Genomic DNA, 24874 nt, shown 5'->3' with positions numbered 1-24874 from the left:
AAAAAAAAGGATTTAAGTATTTTATGTATACATACATCACATGCAAATATAGACACAGATATACATGTGTACACACACACCCCTTGAACAGTAGAGAAGCATTCTGAGGCTTTAGGGCAGGGAGGGGCCCAGAGAAAGAAGAGACTTGTCCAACACCACAGACTGACATAAAGTTAATGAAAATCTCAGTCTTCCCACCTACTCCTGGCCTGACTTATCCTCCATATTATGAAGGTGTGTGTGTGTTGAAGCACGTCCAGGATGGCCAGGGATTACTCAGCATTTGCTTGGAGACTTGAGGGAGTGGGGTGGGGGTGGGGGGGGCGGGTGGGGGTGTTTTGCTCTATTTCAGTCCATTTCCTTCCCTGTTGGCTATGGCCTTCTCTAGTCAAATCTCCATTGGATTTCTAGGGCCCAGAAACTGCTGAGCACACCCAAGTGTGGGTAATGGGCAGTTTCCCAGCTCCCTAGAGCCATGGGCTTGTTTGTGGATTGTGTCCCACAATTCCCTGTATCCTGTGCTTTCAGAAAGCAAACCAGCAATCAAATAGTAATTGTTTCCTTCTGTGTGGATTTTTCCTTGCGAAGACTGCCGTGGCAACTAGAAAGCTGGCTCTTAGAAGGGTGGAGGGACCTAGATTTAGACGTCAGGGCCGCTGGGTAGCTGTGGATGCGGTGGCTCTATTGCCCACATTTTCCAGCAGAGCCCTGATTCCTGTTGGCCTTATAAACAATCCACATGCCCTAGAAATTCCGCCCCAGACACCATATTTTCTACGGTGTGTTTTATTGCTGACGGAAGCACAGAAATCCTTTGTCAGACTGTCACCCCAGTTTTTGGTCTAAAAAACAGACCACTCTGTTTATGCAAAGAAGACTTTTTGTTTGTTTGTTTAAATGGTGAGGTTCAGAAAGGCAAAAAAAAAAAATTGGTCTTGGGACACTTGGAATTAGAGCTGACCCAATCCATGCTCTCTTCCTCATGGCCATTCCTCCAAATGTGGGTGCAGATAGTCAGATGCCCCTTCAGCAATCTGTGGGGCAGGGCCGTGATGCCAGGGAGTCAGCCCACCATGGCAGGGACCCTGACCGCAGAGCTTTACAGCCCGAGACCAAGGGGGGCGGAGATGAGACGTGGATTGCACAAGTAGCTAAGAGTAAAGCACAAGTAAAGCGTGAGTGCGTAGTAGAGATTTCCCCAAGTGGGAAGAGCCAGAAAGATTCCAGCTCACTAGAACCCCTCACCTGAGCTGGCATGGCATCACGCTGTGTCCCTTGGTGACACCGTATCGTGGGGCCAGCCCCAGCCCAGAGTCAGAAACTGCTATGGAAGGAGAGCAGAGGAATGCACACACAGGTAGGGGAGGCCTGTCGGCCGCCATCCACGCAGACAGCCCTACCACATTAACCTCAGGTTAGGAGTCTAAAGGCAGAAGAATGGCAGCCCGTTGTTTTGGCTCATGCTAAGGCCTGGCCATGCTCTCCCGGTTGTCTAGGGGGTGTGAGCTTCCGAGATTCAGTCTCACCGGGCAGGTCGTCCACCTGGTTCCCGTCTCTTCCTGTCACGCCCAGTCCAGGATTAAAGATGGCTTCTGCTGAGTTTGCTTTGTGAATGGTTCTGTTGAGGCAGAAGTGGTTTTCTGGGCTTCCGATCCTTCTCTTTTGCCTGTCGCCTCTCTCTTTGCTCTTTGTCAGTTCCTTGCCCATGGCATCCACCTTTCTTACCAAGGTTCCCCCCTCCCCCCACTCTCGTTCCAGGCACTAAAACAGGTACAGAGAACAGTGATGGTAGCTGTGAGCCTGCTCTGGCCTCCCCGGCCTCCCACGCCAACCCCTTCCCTGTGCTCCATCTCGTTGAGGACTTGAGACTGGCCCTGGAGATGCTGGAGCATCCTCAGGAGAGAGCAGCCCTCCTGAGCCAGATCCCGGGCCCCACAGCCGCCTACATCAAGGAGAGCTTGGTGAGTGGGCCCGTGGCCTGTTCGGGAATCCACTGGGGAACACAACCACATAACTGCGGGGCTTACGGAATGCCACGCTGCCTGGGACCATTACCTCATCTGTGCACCTTCCAGCCTCTTCTCACTTCCCATCTGGCTTTGGTCAGCCCCCCGCTGTGTGGTCCTTCCCAGCAGGAGGGGAGAGCCCAGGCAAGCAGCTTAAAGTTGTCTGGCCAGCCAGCCTGCCTGTGCACTCCCGTCACGTTCTCTGAGAGACATCCAGGGCCGGAGGAGAGCAAGCAGGAGAGTTTTCCCCAGCAGGATGACAAGTACAACTTGCCAGATTATAATCCCGAGGTGGAGTCTCTATACTCGGCTGTACCCCCTTTTCCTTACAACAGCAAGTCACCTCACCCATCCCTTCACAGCTGCCCCTGTATGTTCTGTCCTGAGGGCAGGATGCAGGCTTCCTGACTCCCCTCCTGCCCTCTGCAGATCAAGGCTGCACACCTGCTAGCCTCCGAGGGAAGCCAATGAGGAACCAGAGCTGTAGCTACATGGCTTTGGTTACCTGTCTCCTTCCCCGTGGGCACGCTGGTCAACTTCAAGAGCCTAGTGAGACTGATTCAGCAATGGGGTAGCCGAGGAGCTTGCCCACTGAGGAGGTGTGTAAAATGCAGCCGTTCCAGGGCAGGAGGGGGGAAACTGGGAAAGCTTGGGGAGGGAGCATGTGATTGCCTAAGCTGATTTTGAGGATGAAAGCCAAAGCCAAAATGCGGTCTTCTAAAGCTAGAGTCCTGCAGACTGATCCCAATGGGAAAGTACCCACAGAGGTGGGAAGGCATAATGGGACCACTAAACTAGGAGTTAGAGGTTGAATGTTAGAGACTAAGGGAGGCTGAGACGCTCCTGTCCAGAGGCCAAGTCACTTGTGATTAGGCAGGTTACATCCTGGATGTCGTAGCTGACTCTGTTCAAGAGTTCTCCGTCAATACGGTTTTATACTCACGCTGTCCTCTGAACACTGAAGAATTCATTATATTCATGTGTGTTACTCAGTATTTTCAGCGTGTAGGCTGCTCGTCTCGTGTTCTGAATGTACCTGTGCCAGCGTGGCAGGGAGAGTCCTGGCCCAAGACATCTGTGTGCCAATTGCCAGAACCAAGCACCTTATGTTGGCAAAAGGGAAGGTAGCAGATGGAATTAAGGTTGCTAATCAGAGTTTAAAGAAGAAGAGCACCTGGTGTGGATTGTCCAGGTGGGCCCAGTGTAGGTCACTGGCGTCCTTATAAATAAGTGGAAGGAGGCAGCCGAAGGGTTGGTGTGGGAGCAGGTGAGTCTGCTTTTGCAGATGGAAGCAAGAGCCTAGAGACACAGACAGGGGCTGGGCAGCTAGCAAGGTGGCCCTCTCCTAGAGCTTCCAGCAGGGAAAGCAGTCCTACCAGCACCTTGGCAAGACCCGCTTGAGACTTCTGACCTCCAGAGCTGTAAGGCAGTACATTTGCCTTATTAGAAGCCACAAGGGGGCAGCCCCGGTGGCTCAGCGGTTTAGCGGCCGCCTTCGGCCCAGGGCGGGATCCTGGAGGCCCGGGATCAAGTCCCACGCTGGGCTCCCTGCATGGAGCCTGCCTCTCTCTCTGCATCTCTCTGTGTCTCTTATGAATAAATAAATAAAATCTTAAAAAAAAAAAAAAAAGAAGCCACAAGGTTTGTAGTAACTTGTGGAGGTCGCAGTAGGGAATACAGCCAGATGGTCCCCAGAGAAGGGTAGGGAAGCCCGCGGGATGGGTCTCTGGTGGGCCTGTTACCATCTAGGTTTGAAAACCTCCTCATGTCGCTCCCAAATGAAGACAGTACTTGGTGGTCTCTTAGACTTGTACCACTACCGAGCAGAAGGCCACATCCGCCCCTCCCCATCCACCCTTTCAAACTTGAGGTCGGGGTTCACAGGGGGGCTTTAGGCTTTTCGTTCTCTGTCCCATCCCAGGGCAGAAGGCTCTGTGTCTCCCTCGAGTTCTGTCAGGAATTCTGGCTGTTTCCATACTTCCAGCTCTACGAGGCTCACTCCAGTCTGCTCTGACCATCTTCGGCCCACCTGTGTATACAGCTGAGCTTTCCAAGGCCCACCTTACCCCACACCCCCGGGAGGACACCCATCCCTCCCTCCATTCCTGCTAGTCTGACTCCAGCTGCTGTGTTTAAGGGGAACTCTGTGATGCCTCAAGAGGATTACTGGGTCCATGGCCCCTCCATCTGAAACCCTTGGGCCCAGATGTGTTTTAAAACTCAGAACTTCTTAAACTTCAGGAAGGTGAGACTGTGCATTTTACTGTATAACATATTCTATCGCTAGCAGATATGGAACAGGAAAGCATTGTCCTTTCTTCAGCAAAACTTACGAATAGCCACATGAAGTGGGATAAAGAAAGACTCAGATACTCCCCTACCCGTTCAGGTCCGGTTAGGCTGCCAGATAAGTTTGGCACCAACATTATTTTCCAAAACAAAACCTTTTGGTTTTCAGAGCTTTGAGGGTTTCAAAACTACAGGTAAGGGATGATGAGCTTCTATGTGCAGTGTTTCAGTGTAGAAAACAAAAACCAAATGTTGGCTATCGGATGTTCCTACTCCCAACATCCTTCAGCCAGAAGTCTCCTAAAGTCACTTGTTGATGCTCTCTTTCCTTGGGCTGGCCTGTCACCATGTGCCAGGAGCCTGTTGGAAACTCCCACCCGGAGCCTCCTCCACTGTTCCCTGAATCCTTGCCCCAGGCTGCAGAGCAGTTCAGCATCTCGTATTAAACGTCCCCTCTCAGCTTGCTCAGGACACTTATCACATAACCAAGAGATTCACCGAGGCAGCCTCCCCAGTGAAAGCCTGGTCTGCCCAGAGTACAGAAAACAGCTCATGGATTTATCCTTCGCTATATAGTTTACAGCGATTACGTACTTCTTCCTTGTATGGACATGCCTGAATCTATGTGACCATTTCTCTAAATACTGACATTTAGGTTCTTCTAAATCTTTCACTAATATAGTTTTGCTGCAGAGAATGTCCAGGAAGATTTGTCTTTAGATATTTCCTTGAGGTAGGGTCCCAAAGGTATAACCAAAGCAGAGTTAACAGGCAAAACGCAGGATACGCCGTTAAACTAGAGTTTTAGATAAGCGATGGATAGTTCTAAACAAGTGTGTCCCATGCAGTTTGCTTCATCTGGCAACTCGAATCCAAGGGCATTAATATCTTAAGGCTTTAAGACATGTTTTCCAAACCAGTTCTCAGGAAGATTTGACTCATTAATATTTTCGTTGGCAGGGTTTGAGGTACATCCTAATCAACAACCATCACTAAGATTAAAAAAACAGCTTTACTGATTTTTTAGGAAAAAATGTCTCTTTACCACTTTTGCATTTCTTTGCCTAGTAGAAGGCTAAACATTTTTTTGGAATTACTATTTTTCTGTATGGTCTCCAAAGTTTTGATCTCTACCTGGAAAAAAAAAATTCATTTTCCATTTATACATAGCTATATCCACAGCATTGGCCTAATGTATGTAACTTATAAAACCTAGCCCTAAATACAGATTTTTAAGGATCAGGTTAAAAAATAGCACTAATGTGTTCTTCCCACACACCTTGGAGGTTACCTCGGGCATGCCTACCGCACCCTGTTCATATTCTATGCCCTTCTCTCCCCTGCCAGTTAGGATTTTAGTGCTTTTCTTAGACATTGAAACTTTTTATTTTATTTATTTAAAAGATTTTATTTATTATTCATGAGAGGCACAGAGAGAGAGAGAGAGAGGCAGAGACACGGGCAGAGGGAGAAGCAGGCTCCATGCAGGGAGCCCAATGCGGGACTCGATCCCAGGTCTCCAGGATCACGCCCTGGGCCGAAGTCAGCGCTAAACCGCTGAGCCACCCAGGCTGCTCAACGTTGAACCTTTTTAAAGCCTTTTGCTTTATGTGTGGCATTTTCCTCATTTTTGTTTTTAAATTCTGTTTGTGTTGCTTTTTTGAGACAGAACTTTAGGATTGTAATTAACTCTCTTTCCTGTTTGGGTATCTTGTTTTCCTTTTATCTCTGGAAGGGCCCTTTTTTAACCTCCGATCAAATAATATCCACCTGTATCTTCTCCAGTAAGTTTATGATTTGATTGATATCTTATGATAACCTTGGATTCACCTGCAATGTTTCTTAGTGTGTGGCGTGAAATCTGAATCTAACGTCTATGACTTACTAAAAAAGGTTCTTAAATATTTTTGGTCCAAAGGCAGTTGACATGATTGTTTCTTTTTCAAGATGTGTTGCAGAAAACCACCTATATTAAGATTTGTAGATCTGTTTGGAGGTTCTTTATGGTGGTTGGGGGGGTGGGGAATGCCTGCCTTTGGAGGAGGTTTCCTGAAAGTTGTTGCATTCAGAGTCTTTTAGATTAATTATGGCCAACAGCAACCTATGAATGGTGTACTTTTAGCGTGGGTCAAAAGTTCATATAAACATTCCAGGATACGACAGGATGTTAAGTTTTGATTCTGGACAGAGACAGCCTGTCTGTATATTGGTTCTTGCAGACATAATCTGGGGGCATACACGTTTCATAGTAGGTCGTACCTATACGGAAACAGAGTCCAAAGTAGTGAACAAATCTACCGGTACTTTTTAGATTGGTTTTAGCTTGGTGCTTTTAGTTAAAGACTTTGGCATGAAAATTACGGTCTGTGGACCAGCAAGCTTGCCATTTCCTGCTAGTTTGTTTGCTACTTGGTGTCTTTATAAAGGGGCACAGTATAGGCCCACTGCTCCTTTACTCACTGAGCCATCTCCCAGTGATCCATATTCACAGTAAAGTTTGAGAAACACTGCTTTAAACCACAAATGCTCACTGAAATTATTAAAAAAAATACATGTGGCTTAGAATAGGAACTAATAAGGCAGCTTGAAGGATCAGGTGGGGAGTGTTTATGTCTGTGTGTCCGTCTCGTGTTTGTGCTATTCCCCTCTTTAGTCAATTGGCTTTGCCATATCCTTCCATTGCTTCTTTGTCATCTATTGGCCTGGCATGGCCCAGCTGTGCCTCATGAACTGTCAGTTGGTGTTCTTTCTCCAGAGAAGTGGCATAAACAGTAAGGAGGTTTATGTGTCATTAACAAGATATCCAGAAGATGGATGGTCCCAGGGTCAAATCAGTGGCTCTGGGATGACCCCAGTGGCTCTGGCTCTTCCCATCTTTCTGCCCTATTATCCTTAGGGGGTTGGTTTTTCCTCGGGAGTATCCCTTAGCAGCTGCAAGTTGGCTACTACAGCTCCAGGCAACGTGTTCAGAGGTAGGACATCTTTTCCTCTCCCTCCACCTCCCTCCATTAGGAAGGAAATTTTTTTTTCTCTGAAGCCCTGCAGTGGACTTCTCATATGCTCCCAATGTCCAGATTTGTTCACATGTGCATAACTTAGCTGCAAGAGAGGCCGGGAAACAAGTATTGGTACTTTCATTCACCATAGTGAGAGGTGGCCTTTGTCTAGAAGGAACCATGACAGGAGGGAAGGGGGATGAATGGCTTTTAGAAAGACAGCCCAGAGCAACTGCCACATGGCCTTTAGATTTGATTTTATTCTTGTTGACAAATTCTTTTCATGTTTTCTCTCCTGCATCATTCCCTCTATGTGTGTGTAGCTCAAATTCCTGAAGGAGAGAATCTAATTGGCCTCCTCCTCATTTTTGAGCCAAATCCTCCAGGCCGACAGAAATGTTAGGTGCAAAAGAAACAGAAGTTAAAGGCCCTTCTTTTACACACAGCTGTGGATTAGCTGCCCTTGGGTGTGGTGAGAGGATCCCATGGTAGAAGACGTCTTCCGTGCTGTGGGACCCTCAGACGCCGACGTGGGCATCTGTAGTACATAAGGAAAACAGGTGCTGCTGGGGCAGAGGGGGATATGGGGGAATGGTTGGTGGTTAGAACAGGAACAAACAGCAGACTGATCTGGGCCCTGCCTTTGTCTCCAGTGGAGAAGGAGCTCCCAGTCCTGGTGGACCACAGGCCGCTGTGTTTCTCTGCAGTGGGGCTGGTTCTCTCTCTGCCGGGTGCTGGCATGCTGGACAGAGATCGATAGGCAGCAGCGAAGACTCTGCCTGGGGATAGTTACAAAATTGTGTGGGACTCTCTAAGCAGGGGACCCCCTCTGGGGCTTCAGTGAGGAAAGGAACAAAGTGCCCAGATTCTCTTGTCCTGGAAGTGGTATCTGTGCCTGAATTCTGGGCCTATCACCAGAAAGTTGATAGCGTACCTGGGAGCTTCCAATAAGGCCCTCCTGGAGGGATAGTGTCCTGGGGTCCAGAGTGAGCTGGGGCCCAACTGGCAGAGAAGTTCAGTGGGACTGTTCCATGCTGTGGGACCGCAGAGCTGCATGAGCTCAGGAGATGAAAGGGTCATCCCTCATGTTAGGTAGACAGGGGCAACCTCACGGTCCATACTACCAGAGGGTGAAGCTGAGTCCCTGGCTGCAGGGCTGCGGCATCTCTGCTGTGATGGATATGGAGCTGAGTTCCACAGGGGGCTGCCTCCTTCGCTTCCCTGCAGCTACCTCCTTGACCTGTGGAGAAGTGCGGATGATGTCCTCAGGGAGAGTGTGGCCATTTCTGGTCAAGAGCCTCTCAGTCCCACCAGATGGTCCTGAAGGCCAGAAAGGATAGAGGTGCTTGTTGGTGGCCCTGACATGCACCACAGGCAAGGAGGAGCTGGTGCCACCGTGGCCGTGTCTAGGAATCTAGCTGTACCTTGAGTGGGGCTTTTTCCTGGTCTAGAAGGGGTTTCCCTATTCTTCTACACCTGCTTGCCTTGGCTAGATGGAAGCTGGTTGGGTAGCCAGAGCTGGGCTGGGGGTAGAGCCCATAGCGGGACTAGTCTTCCAGAGGGCTCAGGGCTGGGGGACAGCCAGGTGGTGACTCAGGCCCCTGGGTGATGCCCAAGAGCTGTCAGAGCCAGCAGTCTCCAGCTCTGGGTGCTTCTCTAACAGTTCAGTACCTATGCCTCTTCTCCTCCTGCAAATACCTCTATCCTGCTGTTTAATGGCTTTGGATGTGGGTCAGGGGGATCCTGTGTAAAGTGCCAAGGCTTCAGGGCCTCAAGATGAAGTCCAAGGAAAGGCTGGCAAAGGCAGCAGCAACAGAGTGAGGGCAAGTCAGGGCAAGCCCAGGCTCCAGGGTGAGGGGAAGAGGTGGGCAGAGAACCTGCAGTAGGACTGTCCTCAGGCCCCTCTCTGGAAGCAGGGTTCCTGCAGTAGCTTGACCACCCAGCCGGAACCCTGGCTTTCCTCCACAAGGTTGCAGGTGTCCCCGCAAGTATGCTTGGGTGGCACTGAACCGGGGTGAGGCAGCATGGGAGGTAGGAAGAGGCCAGTGGTCTGTCACTCGCTTGCGGCTTTGGATGAACCTCTCCCTCCTTAGGGACTCCCATCTCCCTACTGGAAGTGACAGCTGATTTGACAGTCTGCTGCAAGATCTGGCCAGGCATTCCAGTCCTGGCTTCATGGCCAGTACCAGCCACTGCCTTCCCCGAGCCGAGGCCTTTCGGTTTCCAAGGTGGAGACGGGTTAGGGAGCCTCTCTAGGTGCAGCCACCCTACAGTCTGGGCTGGGTGGAGGCTGACGTCTCAGGAGCAGTAGAATGGGATGGCGGGGCAGTGAGGTCCTCTCTAGGCTGTGAGCTCCCTACTGGCAGCCTGCTGCAGCTTCAGGAGCCTTCGGTTCCCTTCTTAACTAGTCTTTCAAGAACCAAAGTGGCCTGGGCCCAGGAGGCACACGGCCACCCCCTCATTGCTCCACTACCTTGTCTCAGATGGCTGCTTGCTCAGCTCCCAGCTCCTCAAACAAAGCCCCAGTCATTCCCGCCAGATTTAGCTTGCTATATCTCATTCTGGCCAAGGAAGCAAATCTGTTTACCATGCTGAAAAGCCAGAGGAGTTCTAAGAAAAGGTAGGGAGGAAAAGCTGTTCTGTGAATTATGAACTGTGAGCTTGTTCCTTATGCCATGTGATTTGTCTCTGTTATCTTTATTCTCCACCCGGGACCTAGAACAAAAGATGGATCAGGATATATGCTTGTTGGACATACTCATTTTGAAAAGTTACGGGGGTTTTATAGGGAAATCTTTTTCTCTGGAACTTGAGAGAAGGGGAAACTTGGTGCTTACATTTCAAGGGAGAAGAAAAAAAATTAGAGCTTCTAGGAGCCAGTTCCCAGTGTGAGTTTCTTGCCTTTCCCTTTCGTGAGAGCTGAAAGTCACAGGTATAGGCCCTGCCCACCAACCCCCCACCCCCACCCTCACCCCCTTTGCTCCCAAGGGACTCCTCCCCTGAACTGGGATGGTCGTCTGGGTCTTTGTTCCTGTGTGAAGTACCGGATGTAGCCACTAGGTGGGAGTCAGGGATAAATGCTAGAAAGTCTAAATCCCAAGGAAGAAGATCCAGGCTCTGCACAAGAAAAACAGCTTGCTTTGTTTCAGTTGAACAGATGACCTAAGCTCCTCTCATTAATGAAGCTGCTGAGCAGTGTACCTGGGTCAGTTGGCAGAGCTCTTTCCCATTTTCCTTGGAACCCACTGGCCTGAGAGGCCTCTACGGTCTGTGCTGGGGCAGAGGAAATGGAAGGGCTGAGAGCTGGTCCTGGGAGCAGAGAGATCGGGCCTTCCATTGTCAAAGCAGAGAAGACCTCTCCATACCCCTTCATTCCAGTGCCTTTTGCTGGGGCGCTATTAGGACGGCTCCTTCCATTCCAAGAGGCATTTCCCGGCCCTGTGCTGCCAGGCCCTTGCCCTAGAGAAACCTCCCCGTAGCTTGGATTTTTTTTTTTTTTTAAATACGTTTTTCCTGGCATTAGCATCTCAGAGTGGGGACCCTGCAGCTACTGTAAATTTAGCAGTTTTAACTTTCCTGGATTTTTTGCTGCCCACCGCTTGCACCCAAGTAAATTGTACCCTACTAATTTCTAGAGGTCTGGTTCCTTTCAGACCTGACTTGAGGAAACTATTTCAGTCCCTAAGAACCAATGTTTATAAATGACCAAGAATGTGCAAACACTGGTGAAAAAGAGCAAATAAATCCTTCCCCACTAAGTTTCCTGCTTCGGGCCCAGGGGACATGGTGGCTGATGTTGCCAGGTTAGCATAACTTGGAGTCTGAGCATGTAGACGCCCACCCACCCTCCACCCACCAGGTACCTTCTGCTCTTGCAGGAACCACTGGTAGGTAGGTAGGTAAGTAGGCAGGCAGGCTCTGGAGGATTCATACTTCCAGGCAAACTTGCTCAATACCCTGTGCTTTAAGAAGTTTCTGAAAGTGGTTTCCTAACCTCTGACTATTCAAATATGGTCCTTAGATGCTCACATATGAACATCACCCGGGAGCTTGTTAACAATGCACAGTGTCCGGTCCCATTCTCAACTTTCTGGGTCAGAATCAGCATTTTTATAAGAACACCCTTCAACCCAGATGATGCATTTTACATGGGGAAGTATTACCCTAGCCAGGGGTCAGCAACCTGTGGCCTGCATTTGGCTCACTGCCTTTTTCTTAGGCCTCATGAGCTAAGAATGATTTTTATGTTTTTCAATGAGAAATGATGAGCATATTTTATATGAAAATGGCCCAAAATCCCTATTTCAATGTCCACAAATAAAGTGTTAACATAGCCACCCTCTTGGGTTTATGTGTTAGCTGTGGCTGCTTTTGCACTTAAAATGGCAGAGAGTATAACAGAGACCATATGGCCTGCAAAGCCTAAAACATTTGCCATCTGGCCCTTTACAGGGAAAGTCTGCCGATTCTTGATTCTTGTCCTAACTCCTTGTGGGGAGTGGGGGAGGGGGTTCCTGTGCTTGTGCACCATGGGGATTTGGGCTGCGGTGGCTGGGCTGCTATTCTACCAGCAGGACTTACTTGCCTGCCCAAAGGGGCAGCGTCCTCTGGCTGGGCTCCTCCCTGTCCTCCGCCTTCACTCCCCAGTGGCAGGTCCACCGTGCAGCACACCTGTTGGAAGGACACAAACCTGTATCTGGCATACCAGGGCCATCCTGATACCTGTCACCATGGCCCAGAGCCCAAGGTTCAGGGCTGAGCTAGAACTCAGGCTGCAGGTGACAGGTCAGAATGGCACATGACCCGTGAGGCACCCCTCCCCCCTCAGTCCACAGTTCTGCCCAAATAGGTGATGCTGAACTCCTGGCAAGAGGAGCCAAACTTTAGGAATCCACCCTTAGTCATTCCCACACGTATATGAGATTCCAGCTGTGGAGGTGACTCTCCAGGGTTCCCTGCTAAGCCCTGGGATGGAGGAGGGGGGAGGGAGCAAATCACATGAGTTTCCCTGTCCAAACCGGACTATGCTATCTATCCTCTTAGCTGTGTTTTTAGGCTCCAAATGCTCAGTCTCTCAATGTCATGCTCTTTGCCCTCAGCCGGCTGCCTCATGTTCCAGACAGTGATGAGCTGAGTGTGGTTGCTGGTGAGTGACTTGCTTTTGGGAAGGTCCAAGGGCTTTCAAGGTCACCGTAATGACCCCTATTTATGTACCCCCTGTGGTTCCTGAGATCACTCTTCAGCAGTAGATCCAAGGTGGTGTAATAGATAGGAGGACCACCCCCTCAACCCCTTTAAGGGAAGATTAAACCTTTCAGAATAACTGCTCAGGCCAGAAAAAACACGGGCTTCTAATCCTTTGGGAGTCACGGAACATTTTGATAATCTGAAAATTTTATTTTCAGAGAAATGATGATTTATACATCCAAATAGGATTTTGTGTGTATCCTGTGAACCTATCCAGAGGCCTATCTAATCCCCCCAAAGTCCACCTGTGGGCCACTGTGAGGTGCCCCTGGCCGGGATGGCCTTCTGAGTGAGGTGGTTCACCTGTAGGTTTGCCAGCTGTGCCCTGCCAGCGAGATGACAGGGCCATGCCCAGAGCCAGCTGCCACCTGCCACTTGGGGGTCAGTGAAAAGATGTGTATGGCTTCTGTGTCCTTGGTCACTCAACCCACCTGCCACACGCGTGCTCTGCTCCTAGGTCTTTGGATTGTTATTTTGTGCATTTCTGAGTTGAATCATAAAACACACTTTGAAAAAAAAAAAGGGGGCTGAGGTAGGAATTGCTACTTGAGGATACCATAAAAATATGTCAGGAATTTAGCTGCAACTTGTCTGGATTCCTCCCTCCTCTCCTTTACCTTTCTATACCTTTCTGCTCCATCTTTTCCTCTCAGTGAAGCATCATTACCCTGGGGAAGCACACCTTCAAGACTCCTATTCTTCAATTAGAATTTTAGGCTTCTTTTGCCACGTGAGCCTTACTCTTTCACTCGAAGAATGTTTAAGTTCTTACTGTGTGCCAAAATCTGTGGCAGGCACGGAGGTCAGAGCAGCGTGCCAGGGCTCAGACACGTGTTCTCCAGTCTGGTGCAGTGCACAGACCTGTCAACAGTCCAGGGTGGTTCAGTATGACAGGGCAGGTGGTAAAGTGGAGAGAGATGTGGCTGATGAGGAGTGGATGCTATCTGAGCCAACCCCCATGGGCAGGTGGGAACTAGCAAAGTGGAGAGAAGCCACCACATTGCTCCATTGTCCTGTCTTGCCTCCTCTCCCTCCAGAACCTACTGAAGAGCACCAAGCCCCGACCAAGGGGAACAGGGGCTGGGATTATGCCCCATCCCTCCTCATCCAGCCCCTAAACTCACTCTCCCTCTTCTTCCCGAGAGCCCCCAGAAACACCTTTACCACATACCATGTGATAATTCTTTATTTGCTCAAGGCAGGAAGTCAGTTTCACTTGCCTTGGGTGCTGGGCAAATGGGTGTTGACCAAATGAATTCTCCCTTTGGCTTCCCCCAGACGTTCAGACAGAAAGAAAGAAAACTTCCCTCGCCCTGCAACCTTAGAGGGCTGCTTCGCCAACACGTCCTCTCCCCGTTCTGGTCAGGGAGCTTCGAGGGGTGGGGCCAGGCCCTGGTTGAGCTGGGCCAGAGGCGAGAAGGGCCTAGAGCTCCAGCACGGATGGCAGAGCCTGCTTTTCCTTTCTAGCCTGTGATCTGGGTGTGTCTCCAGGAATTTACTCCTCCCCTCGTGCCAGCTGCTGGCCAGAGCGCTCCGGCCGCCGCCTCTGATCTGTGTGGCCTGGGCCAGCCTGCTGGCGACTGCCCTGCCAGGCCCGTTCTGCTCTCTCTCGGGCTGGCTTCTGGGCAGTGGTGGATGTCGGGGCCATGCTGGGGAGCATGCTGACCCTTCTCTTCAGGCTGGCGGTTCTAGGGCCCACCCCCACCCCCTTCACCCCGCCCCCACCGCCGCCGTGACCCCTAAGGGCCCTAAGGGAAGGCCCACGCAATCACAAGATGTGCATCTGCAAGTCATTTAGGGCAGCAGAGCTCAGAGGCCTTGCGTGTAACCACGGTTCCCGCTGTACCCACATCAAGGACCGCTTTCATAATCACTCCAGCCAAAGGCCGCATGTTAAGGACCAGGCAAAGGAAAAAAGCTGTTTTTAGGGAAGCTCTCAGAGGAGTGAGAGGAGTGTGTGGAGGTGAAGGGCAGCCCAGCCTGGGGGTGGGGGGGCAGGAGGGGAGGCCACCCTGGAAGGCCAGCACGGGGAAACAGCGATCCCCTGTCTCCACTGGCTACTGCCTTCCTGGGGCTCATCCCCAGAGCTCCCCCTGAATCTCATGGGTACACACAGGAGGTGGCCTCACCCTGCCCTGGCCCTGGCCTCTGAGGCAGCTCCTCTGGAGAGGGGGACAGGCGGGCCTCAGCCTTAACAGGGGCTGAACCCACTCCAGGAAGCCCGGGTCTCCCCTGGTGGCTGCCAGCAGCCCCAGGCCAGACTCCTCCGATGGCAAACGCCTTCCACCTTGGCAGACAGCGCCAGCAGCGCCAAGGACGGCAGACACCCAGCGGGCCAGGAAGCCAGGCTGGGGCTGGTTCCGAATGTGTGCTTTTTTGGAAATGACAGGCCCTCCTGAGGGCCCAGCCCGACGCCCGCCTGGAGAAGGGGTAGGCGTGGGCTTCGGGGTGGGGGTCAGGCTGTGTGTGTGGGAACGGGCAGCTCCTCCAAGAGCAGCACTTATTTTTAGTCTTCTCCCCAGTCCCAAATAAACTGAGAGCAGCTGGGGGCCTGTGGGTAAATGCAGAGTGGAGCGGAGACAGGAAATCGGGGTCTCTCCGTAATGAGTTCCAGCCACTGCAGAAAGGGGAAGCCAGACGAAGAATTTTCTTCGGGACTGTTTCCCTCTGGCAGGCTCTGGTATTATCACCAAAAAGAATGTTCCTGTGTGTGTGTGTGTGTGTGTGTGTGTGTGTGTGTGTGTGTGTGTGTTTACAACTCCTGTCCCAGTCTCTTTTCCCCCTACCTTTTTGCTAGGTCTGATTGCTCTGCAGGCTCCGAGTCCCCGAGCCGGTGCCCGCGTGTGTCTGGGGGCGGAGGGGGAGGACACGGGAGCAGTACGGCCCGGCCTGAGCCGCGGTGCATCTGAAACTGTATGGGGAGAGGCCGAAGGACACGGGCCAGGGAAGTGGGGAAACTTGAACACAGCTTGACTTCCCGGGGGGGGGGGGGGGGGCAGGAGCAGGAAAGAGGAGAGAATTTGGTCTCTAGCCAGCAAAAGGGCTTTTTCAACCAAGGACTCTAACTGCTGACATGGGTGCCCAGCATGGATGGGGACATTGATGTTTACAAGCATTTTGCGTGGCTGAAGAGGGTAAGTGGCTGGCTGCTTTATCTGGGTCTCCCTGGAGATGCCGCTGGGGGGTGGGAGCGGTGGGGGGGGGTGTTTGTCCGGCAAAGCCCTGCTGTGGCCAAGTTCTCCATGAGAATCTAATTATAGGCACTAGGGGAGAAAACAGTCAGCTGTCTTTGTTTCTCCACTGACATTCTGGTGAATGAGCTTCTGTACAGAAAGGCACGGATGCGGTGAAAAAAGTTAGTTCACCTCTGGCACTTAAATGGTGACCAGATAAAGGTGTCCCCCTAGCCTTTGGGTTCCAGGATGCCGAGAGGAAGCTGCTGCCTTTCAAATGCACTGAATTCAGACCTCAGGATGTTATCATCGGATGCGGAGTGTTCGCGGTTGCTGTCAGCAGGGAGAGCTTCTGTGCTTCCGGAGGAAGGCTCTCGGGGAGTTCTCTTCTGCTTGCTCTGAAGCCAAGGGTTTGGCTTGCGAGTTGCTGATGCCCTTTCTTTAGGGGACGAGCTCAGGTGTGTGGTGTGAGCCGCGAACGAATGAATGAAATGAATGTTGGGGCCGGAGTAGCATCGGTACTCGCAGAACTCGGGCTCTCTCCTCCTCCGTGATCATCTTTAAACCGGCTCAGATGGTTGCCTCTATTTTTCACACCGAGGCTGGGCGCTTCTCAGAAGCAGGAAGGGCCAAAGCAGCTGACAGATAAGAGATTGGACATTGTAACCGGGGAGGAGCAGGAGGGACAGGAAGCGTTGGGCTGGGAGAGCCCCCACCTCCCCCCAAACAGGGGGATGCTGGCTTTTGTATGCATCCTCTGCAGCGCGCGCTCCGCAAATATTTCTAGAGACCGGGGTCCTGGGTGTCCAGTGGTGAGCAAACTGGAATCCGACTCTGCTCTTGTGGGAGACAGAGGTTACTGTCCCGGCAAATAAACGTGAAGTTACAAATTAAGTGCAGCGACGAGCAGGGACTGTTGATCGCCACCATCCAGGGCATGAATGAGTGAGAAGGAGCAGTCAGGGAGCCCTCCGAGTGAGGAACGCTTCACGGAGACCGGAAAGTAGGAGTGAGTCGGGTGGAAAATGGGGTGAAGAACACCCCACTCAAAGAGGCTCGTGTGTGTAGGGTCCTATGGCAAGAGGGAGTTGGGTGCGCTGCAAGACCGCGAGAAAGCCGGTGAGGCTGAGCTCCGTGCAGGGGGGGCCGGCAGGTGCTCAGTCACACAGGGCAGTGGAGGGTGAGGGTTGCGCGGGACGTGGTTTGTGTGTGTGTGTTGGGGGGAGTTGTGGCAGAGAAGTGACCTGGGACACGTGGAGGGGGAGGAGGTCCAATTTGTATTTTAAGAAAATTGCTCTAGCTGTGAGGTGGTTTGTGGCAAGCTATGTTGTGAAAAGTAAGGCAGCTGAATACAGCTAGAGCTCTGGGGACTGGTGGGGACCAACCGGCACAAGCCCTTCATTTAACAACACCCAGGAAAGGCTAAGGACCTCCTGATTGTTAGTGTTAGAGCTACTCATGGTGCAGCCTGCCCTTGAACCCTGCTTTCTGTCTCCCAGTCCAGTTCTCTATCCTCCTCTCTTTTGCCAAATATGTCAAAAATTACTGGTTTTAGAACTCGGCAGAAATCCTGTCTGTGCTCAGCCCCTGCTCAGCTTTGGGATAGGGGCGCTGCAGCCAGCAGAGAGCAGGCTGAGGGGACCAGACATTTTGGCAAAGGTTTGTATCCATTGTCTTAAGCAGTCAGAAACCTTCCCTGGAGATTCTGGAGATTCTCACGATTCAGAAATCGGTGAGAGGTGCACTTCCCATCACTCAGTCTGTTTTCCCATATCCAAATGAAGCTTTTAACCACACGGTCTTCCAGCTGTGATGTGCCTGGGACCGTCAGTGCCATGTCCCAGCGGATATAACTCCACAGCTCATGCAGAAGCTTTGTCCGTAGAGGAACTGATTTTGCATGTGCTGCGGTGTAAGAAGGCCCTTTGTCCTGAGACCCAGGCTGTGCACGCTGGCTCCTGTGCACAGCTGGAAGGCAGCTCAGGGAAGTTTGAAGCAAGGAGACCTCAGAAACCTCTAGGGTGACTTCCAGCAAAACAGTTTTTCTTCTACTTTTAGAATCTTATAGATCATTAAACATGAAGCACAAAGTATTGGATATGATATAGGAAGAAGAACCAGAGTATCTCTACCCTAAACACTAGTGCCAGATTCTTTCCCTTTTAATCCCCTTCAAAAAAAAATCCCTTCCTCTGTGACCCTGATCCTAAGACCCCAGGACTTGCTGTTAGTCTGGAAAAGAAAGCCCAGGCTCACCTGCCTGCTTGGCCTTTGAGACTTTCTGCAATTGAGCCTCAACTTACCTGTTTTGTCTCCTCATTCATATCTACTCTGAGCTCTTGCGTCCACTCGCTCCCTTTGCTGAGCTGCTGCCCAGCATCCTCCTAATTGCCACCCACTTTAGGAGACTCCATCGAGGCTCTCATTTTCCAGCACTCCTTTACTGACCCCAGCCCTGCAGTGGGCTCCTCCACCTCGGATCTCTAGTACCTCCCATCTGCCTGGCTCACACACCCTTTCTCCATACTCGTCCTCAAGCCGAGGTGGCTTGGAGAGCTGGTCTCTCTTGGGCCAGGATTCTGAAGGTGCAAACACTGTCTCCTTCACTTTCCCATGCAGAAGGGGTGACCTGTGTAAGCTGGAAGTCCTTGGCCTTTGACCAGCCTGGCCTGGGCGGGGGGAGCGGTTAGTGTCTCGGAGCAAGACCAAGTCTTTGAATTTGGGAGCAAAGAGGGAGATGTCTGTGGGCCAGGAGACACAGACTAGAGGGGATGCCTTAGCTCAGAAAGGGGACATTGTTCTGTGGCCTTTGGGGGATGGGATACTGTGTACTGTTGTAATTAAGAACACGTGGTTTGGAATAAGGGCTGTTCTGGAATCTTGGCTTTGCCAAACTTACCCGCTATATGATCTTAGGTAGATTTCCTCAAACCCTGGATTTCTTCATCTATGAAATAAGGAAGATAACAGTGCCTATAATGACACGCAGGTTTTGTGAGGGTCAAGTAAGCTAATGTCGTAGTGTGCGTAGCATAGTACCGTGCCTGTAAGAACCCTGCCATACCCGTTAACTGCCATTGGCCGTTATGAGGAAGGTGGGAACTGAAAGGGGAATGGTGAGACCAGTTTGGTTCTCACCCAGCAGCACGTGTGAGGCCATTCCTCCCTTCGGCTCTCGCCCCTTGCTGCATTCCACATCTAGGTCTCAAGCTGAAGACCTGAAAGAGGCAGCTGTGACCTGGCCCATGGTGAATAACCAGAGGCACCGGCAGCGCTGGCTCTGGCCATCCTGGCCGTGGCTGCTGCGCGAAGGCTAACCAGAGCTGCCCCTCCTGCTCCCTCTCCAACAGACAGAGCCCAAGGACAAGGTAATCTGCCGCAGGAGTCCAGAGGGCCTCTGTCCCTCAGCTGTTTGGTTCCTGACTGACTCACAAACAGCTCACACCTGCCCTGCCTTGAGTCCCTGGATCCAACCCACATGGTCACGAGGGAGTCTCTAAAAATAGCTCCAGGCAGGGTCTGTGGGGCCCACCCACTGCCCTCTGAGGGGAGCTTATTTTCCCAGGAACAGAAATCCCACTGTCAGCATCTTCACACTGTTGCTTGGCTTCTAGCACTTTCAGTGTTTAAAGCCAACTTCTAGCCCAAAGTCTCAAAGAGAAAGGAATTACCCTGGATCCCCGATACAGATAGCTTGGGTTCTGTAGTAGAATGTGGGATGAGCTCAATCTGCTAACTTGAGACTTTATTCTGTGTCATCTGGTATTCAAATGGTTGATCCAGTAGCCTGGGCCGGAAACACCGCTAGGACAAATAGACATGCAGGCATCCTAGCTCCAGACCTTGACTTGCCTTCTGCTCAGGTGGGACTGCAATGCAAGGGGGAGAAGTAAGCATCAGCCTCTGGAAGCCACTCCGACTGGCTGGCAGTACAGATCCTGGATCCAGCTCTTTAGGCTCAGGTCTCCGCTCCATGTGACCTTGGATAACTGGTTTAACCCCCCTGTGATTCAACCTCCTCCACTATAAAATATGGATAAATAATGCGATGTATGTAAAGTGCTGAGAAAATGCATTGTAGACATTTATTTATGGTAGTGGTGATCTGGACCATAACTGACAGCCTTTGGTTGCTCCAGAGCCATATGCCCCGCCGTGATTCTGGATGGAGAGGTTTTTCAAGACCACAAGGAGGATAGCAGTGGGGATGATTACTAAAGAGTTTTAGCCATTTGCAATTTCCTATAGGTATATCCCGTCTTTAGCCAATGTGCCCAACTTGCCCAAGCATCCTATTCCTCGGCATAATGTAGGAGCTAGAATTCCACTGTCTCTGACCTCTGGCACCTGTGATTCCTGTCTGTCAGCTTCTTGGAGAGGCCCTCAGGCCTCTTTCCCAGCAGGGTTTAACAAGGTGACATCATACGAGGGCCATTTGTTAAATAGCTTGTAGATACTACAGAGCAGCACAGCCCTTGGTAGCTCCCAGGGCTGGCGGCAGTGCTTGGGGATCTTGGACTCCTCCTTGCATTCTTCCCTCTCTGGCTTCTGTGTCAGCCCTTTCACACCTTTCCATTTGTCCCCAGCCTGATGCTCCCCTCTCAGCAGATGTCACTAGCTACTTCACTGGGGGAGGGGAAGTCACCCATAGATGAATCTCTCCTATTCCCTCCCCTTCACCACAAAACGTAACAATGTTCACAGCCAACATTTTCAGCTCCTGTTTCATGGGCCAAGGCTAGACTGGGATCTTGTCCTCCTGACCCAGTCTGGTTCTGCTGCCTCTCTTTCCTCTGATCATTTCTTCTCACATCTGCCCTGCCTGCTCATCCTTGTCCTTGGCAGAAAATGCTTCTCCTCCATTCTTAGGGAAAAACAAATCAAGACTGTCTTTGAGGGGATCCCTGGGTGGCTCAGCGATTTAGCGCCTGCCTTCAGCCCAGGGCCTGATCCTGGAGACTCGAGATAGAGTCCCACGTTGGGCTCCCTGCATGGAGCCTGCTTCTCCCTCTGCCTGTGCCTCTGCCTCTCTCTCTCTCTCTCTCTCTCTGTGTGTCTCTCATGAATAAAAAAATAAAATCTAAAAAAAAAAAAAAAAAGACTGTCTTTGACCTTTACTTGCCTCTCCACGCTGCCTGATAACCTGCCTGCCTTTCGCTGTCAGGAACCTTGAATGAGTGGGCTGAAAACTCACCATCTCTACTCTTTCCCGACTGCTCCCAAACCCACACACGGCTTTGTCCCTAATGACCTCTTTCAAGTTCCTTCTATAGTGTTCTTCCTGCCTCCAGTTTGCAAGCAACTTTTCCTATCCATTTCCCCTGGAATTCATTCCCATTTTGGAATCTTGTGACCAGAGGACCCACTCCTCCCTTGGCCCTCCACCTAATCCCATGTTTTCCATTCATGGGTCTTTCTCTTGTGCCAGTTTGACTGTTGGCTCCTTAGCGGGTCCAGACAGTCCAAGAGGCACTGAGCATTTGCTTCTCATGTCTCCAGTCACAGCACCCTCTCCACCCCAACCCCAGCACCTGATGCTGCCCTTCTGTCCCCAAAAATGTTTTTAATAATAATGAACCAGTGTGTCTGTTGATATTGGCAAGATGAGGAACATGCATCACTCAAAGAATCTCCTATTTATACTTCCCCCCACACACACCACCCCCTGGAGAGTAATAGATTCTCTTTGCAAGATAACCAGAACACTTGCAAATACCAACCACTTCTACAGCCCAGTGCTGTAGGTCCCTTATGTATCCAGCCACCTCCTCAGGAGAATTTAGCAGAGACCAAGCTTATCAAGGCTATAATTTTGGAACAAGATCTTGGGAAATCAAATGCATTTCATTCACTCCACATGCTCCTTAGGATGATCAGTTAGGAGCCTTTCTGTGCATCACACTAACTCCTTGAGTGGGGAGCTTCTAGATGATGGTCTTCATGGTATCTTTTGTTTTCTGTGTTAGTTTGGGAAACCAGAGCATCTGAAGGGTAGTGATTGTTACAGTTTTGTGGATCATTTTTCTATATTGGGAAGACTTTCCAGAGATGCTGTTCTCCCATTCTCCTGGGGAGATTCCTTTGTAGCTTTCAAAACTCATTCATTGGAAAGCCTTTCTTCTTCCTTGAGGGTATAACTGATTCGTCCCTCTCCTGTGCCACTGCTGCTGGCTTATTCTGTGACTGTATTTATCATATCTCTCCGTGAGACTACAGAGTTCTTTGAGGGTAGAGACTGAATTATTTATTCAGCACAGAGTGGCACCTAGTAGGTATTCAGGAATATTTGAGTCATTGAATAGATAAATGAAGATTACATGAACTTTAGTCAACCAGACTGTTTGCTGCTTACGACCTTGGCTTTGCTTTCCCCTAAAGGTGGTCATTTAGATCATTTGACAGTGACAGTTCTACCTGTAAGACATATCCTCCTCTTATATATAATTGAAAGCAAGAGGTGGAAAGCCTAGAGAGGTGTCAAGGTGAGGATAGATCTCTCTTGTTGGACTCACACTGCACTCATACTGCATTTGTAAAAAACTTCTTTAATTCTGGGCCAAAGAAAGCAAACTGGCTCGACTATTCTTTGCCTAGAAAAGGTAGAACTGGTTCTGGGAAGAGTTGTTTTTCTATGAACTGCCAGAAAGCCCTTTAACTCATAAACCAAAAAATCTAGGGAGTTTTTTGTATTTACAAGCAACTGCCTACACTCATGCTGCTTTGTTCCCTGATATAGAACCTGAACTGTGTAACAGGAATGGAGTATGGCCTCTATGATCCACTTATTTTTATTATTTTTGGTCCCCTTTATTTTTCAAGGTCAACATTTTTCAAGTTTCTGAGAAGTTTGGTATGTGAGTAGTGCTTCTGAGCTTGAAGTCTAGCCTTAGAGACTCTGACGTTTCCCCCATGCCTGGCAGCCACGGCTCACTTGAAATTGCTTTTCTGGATTTGATAAAATCCCTTGACCAGGCAGCCTGGAAATACTACACATTTTCTCTTGTTTTCTTATTCAGCTGAAAACACATGTCATCTACGTTTTTAATGACTGAAGAAGGGGGAACCATCCCAAGACTTATCTAAGGCCAAGGCTTAGCCCATATAATTAATTGTTCAAAATCTCCATGTTGTTTCAAGCAAGGGATCATCCTATAAAATGATCTGAACCAGTTGGGACAACATATGAACTGTGGCCAGGATCCTGCAGGAACTAGAATTCACAGCTTATTTAGAAGCACTGAAGGAAATGTGACTTTACCTGGTGAAGACTGCAGATCTTGATATTAAAAAAAGGAGGGCAGGACAACCCTGGTGGCTCAGTGGTTTAGTGCCGCCTTCAGCCTGGGATGTGTTCCTGGAGTCCCAGGATCGAGTCCTAGGATCAATTCCCACATCAGGCTCCCTGAATGGAACCTGCTTCTCCCTCTGCCTGTGTCTCTTCCTCTCTCTCTCTCTCAGTGTCTCTCATGAATAAATAAATAAAATCTTTTAAAAAAATAAAAAGGAAGACAGATGTATTTTAGACCCCGGGGCAGCAGCTCTGAGTAGTAGCTGTTGGTTTTGAATAGCACCACAATGGATGGCTAGAGCTGTCACACTGGGAAGCCGAAAGTCCATACTTGCAGACCATGTGATACCCCCATGTGACCTCTTGTCTGCCCTCCTTGACTCTTCTGGAACCAGCTCTTCCCCCATGTTCACAGAAGTAAGATGCTGACGGGAGGTCTCCTAGCATGTACCAGTTAGGGGAAGGCTGCAGAAATGGTCTACCCAGCATCACTGAGAATGGACCAGAGCATACATGGAGGGCATGCTCTACTGGCAGAGACTGGCTGGGCTGTGAAAGGTCCTCCTGGGGATTCTGCATGGCTCCCAGCCATGGCATTAAGCACGCCATCCAGAACTCCACAGAGACCTAACATGGCTATCCCTTGGCCAAGCTACAATGGAGGGGCCAGGCCAAGAGTGAGCAAGCATCATGGAATCTAACTAGCCACTAGAGTCCAAAGGGTGAGGGCTCTCAGGAAGCTCCAGGGATGATTTGTCTGGAATTTTCATGTTTAACTTAAGTTGGACACAACTTCCAGATTAGAAAAGAAATAATTCAAGTTTTTATGATTGGTCCTTGTTAGCTATTGAAATTCTCATTGTGCTCATTTATAATGTATGTAGCACATATTATTTACAGCATATAGCAAAATGCTCACAAGGAGGAAAAAAATTGTGGTCCTGTAGATCTGACTCAAAACATGGGCGTCTTTTCAGGAACAGTGGAAAATGAACACGTCCTCAACTGTTTGCTCCACAGGCATGATTCCAGAGCTCTTAGCTAGCAGTGGGGTCTATGTTGTCACTTAGGCATTTTTTTTCTTTCCAGACTGAAAGTATTTTGGTTATTGTTCCCTTGGTCTATTTGTACAGATCTTTACAGATACTTTATAGGTATCCTGATCAAAAACACGGTTTTTGTTCTCTTGCACAAAAAGACTGAGTTAATTAAAACTGTCAGTACAAGGGAGGAACTGCTTCTGACTGTACTTTGGTCTTTTAAACAAAGCCATTTAAATGATTTCCATATTTCCATGATCATTCACAAACTGAAATACTAGAGCATCCCTCAATAAAAAACATTCTGTAATTGTATTCCCATACATTTTTGTGCTTAATGACCTAACTGATCCTCTGTATTGCTTGGTGAGGTATACTTTCTCCATTTAAAGGCTGGGAAAACCCAAAATGAGGTGACCTACTCAAGATCACATGTGATTAGTGCAGCCCTGTCTCCTAGCCATTCCTAGCTGTCATTTTGCAGATGTCATGCCTGTGTAGCAGGCAGCTGTAGGAATTTTGTACATGCATATAGAAGGCCCACAGCAAAGTCTCCAGGGATCCCCTGCTGGGCACTTGAATTCCAGCTGGGCAAAGGGTAGGTACAGGGAACCTGTTGCTCTTGGCCTCCGTGCTCCCAGACATTACGTTTGTACAGCTGTGTAGGACAGGTCAGTCTTTGCAAAGAACTTCTTAAATGGGTGGTGAGGTGGTTTCATATTCTTATTACACATTTTTTTTATTTCCCACTCATCCTTTTAACCTTACTTTACCTTCTTGTTTATTGTGTTTTAACTTATTTTTCTCTTTCCCCATACCCACCCACCCATCACCA

General features: G+C 49.9%; 1 protein-coding gene across 6 annotated transcripts in view; it reads left to right on the top strand.

The window, feature by feature from the left end:
• PPFIBP2 (PPFIA binding protein 2) overlaps positions 1 to 24874 on the top strand; it is a 146546-nt gene that overhangs the window by 53162 nt on the left and 68510 nt on the right. For 3 of the 6 annotated variants that reach the window (XM_055317818.1, XM_055317811.1, XM_055317812.1), the window contains exon 3: positions 1759 to 1961. The exons of 1 other annotated variant lie outside the window; for it this stretch is intronic. In XM_055317818.1, coding sequence (XP_055173793.1) covers positions 1759 to 1961 — 203 coding nt within the window. Of the gene's footprint in view, positions 1 to 1758; positions 1962 to 14871; positions 14969 to 15578; positions 15673 to 24874 lie in introns of those variants that run through there. 2 more of the 6 variants (XM_055317814.1, XM_055317816.1) reach the window with 2 other exon arrangements.

The sequence above is a fragment of the Nyctereutes procyonoides genome, unplaced genomic scaffold (genome assembly GCF_905146905.1).
Source record: "Nyctereutes procyonoides isolate TBG_1078 unplaced genomic scaffold, NYPRO_anot_genome, whole genome shotgun sequence".
Taxonomy (NCBI): domain Eukaryota; kingdom Metazoa; phylum Chordata; class Mammalia; order Carnivora; family Canidae; genus Nyctereutes; species Nyctereutes procyonoides.
Note: the sequence above shows the minus strand (reverse complement) of the source record. Positions and strands in the feature narration are given on the sequence as shown.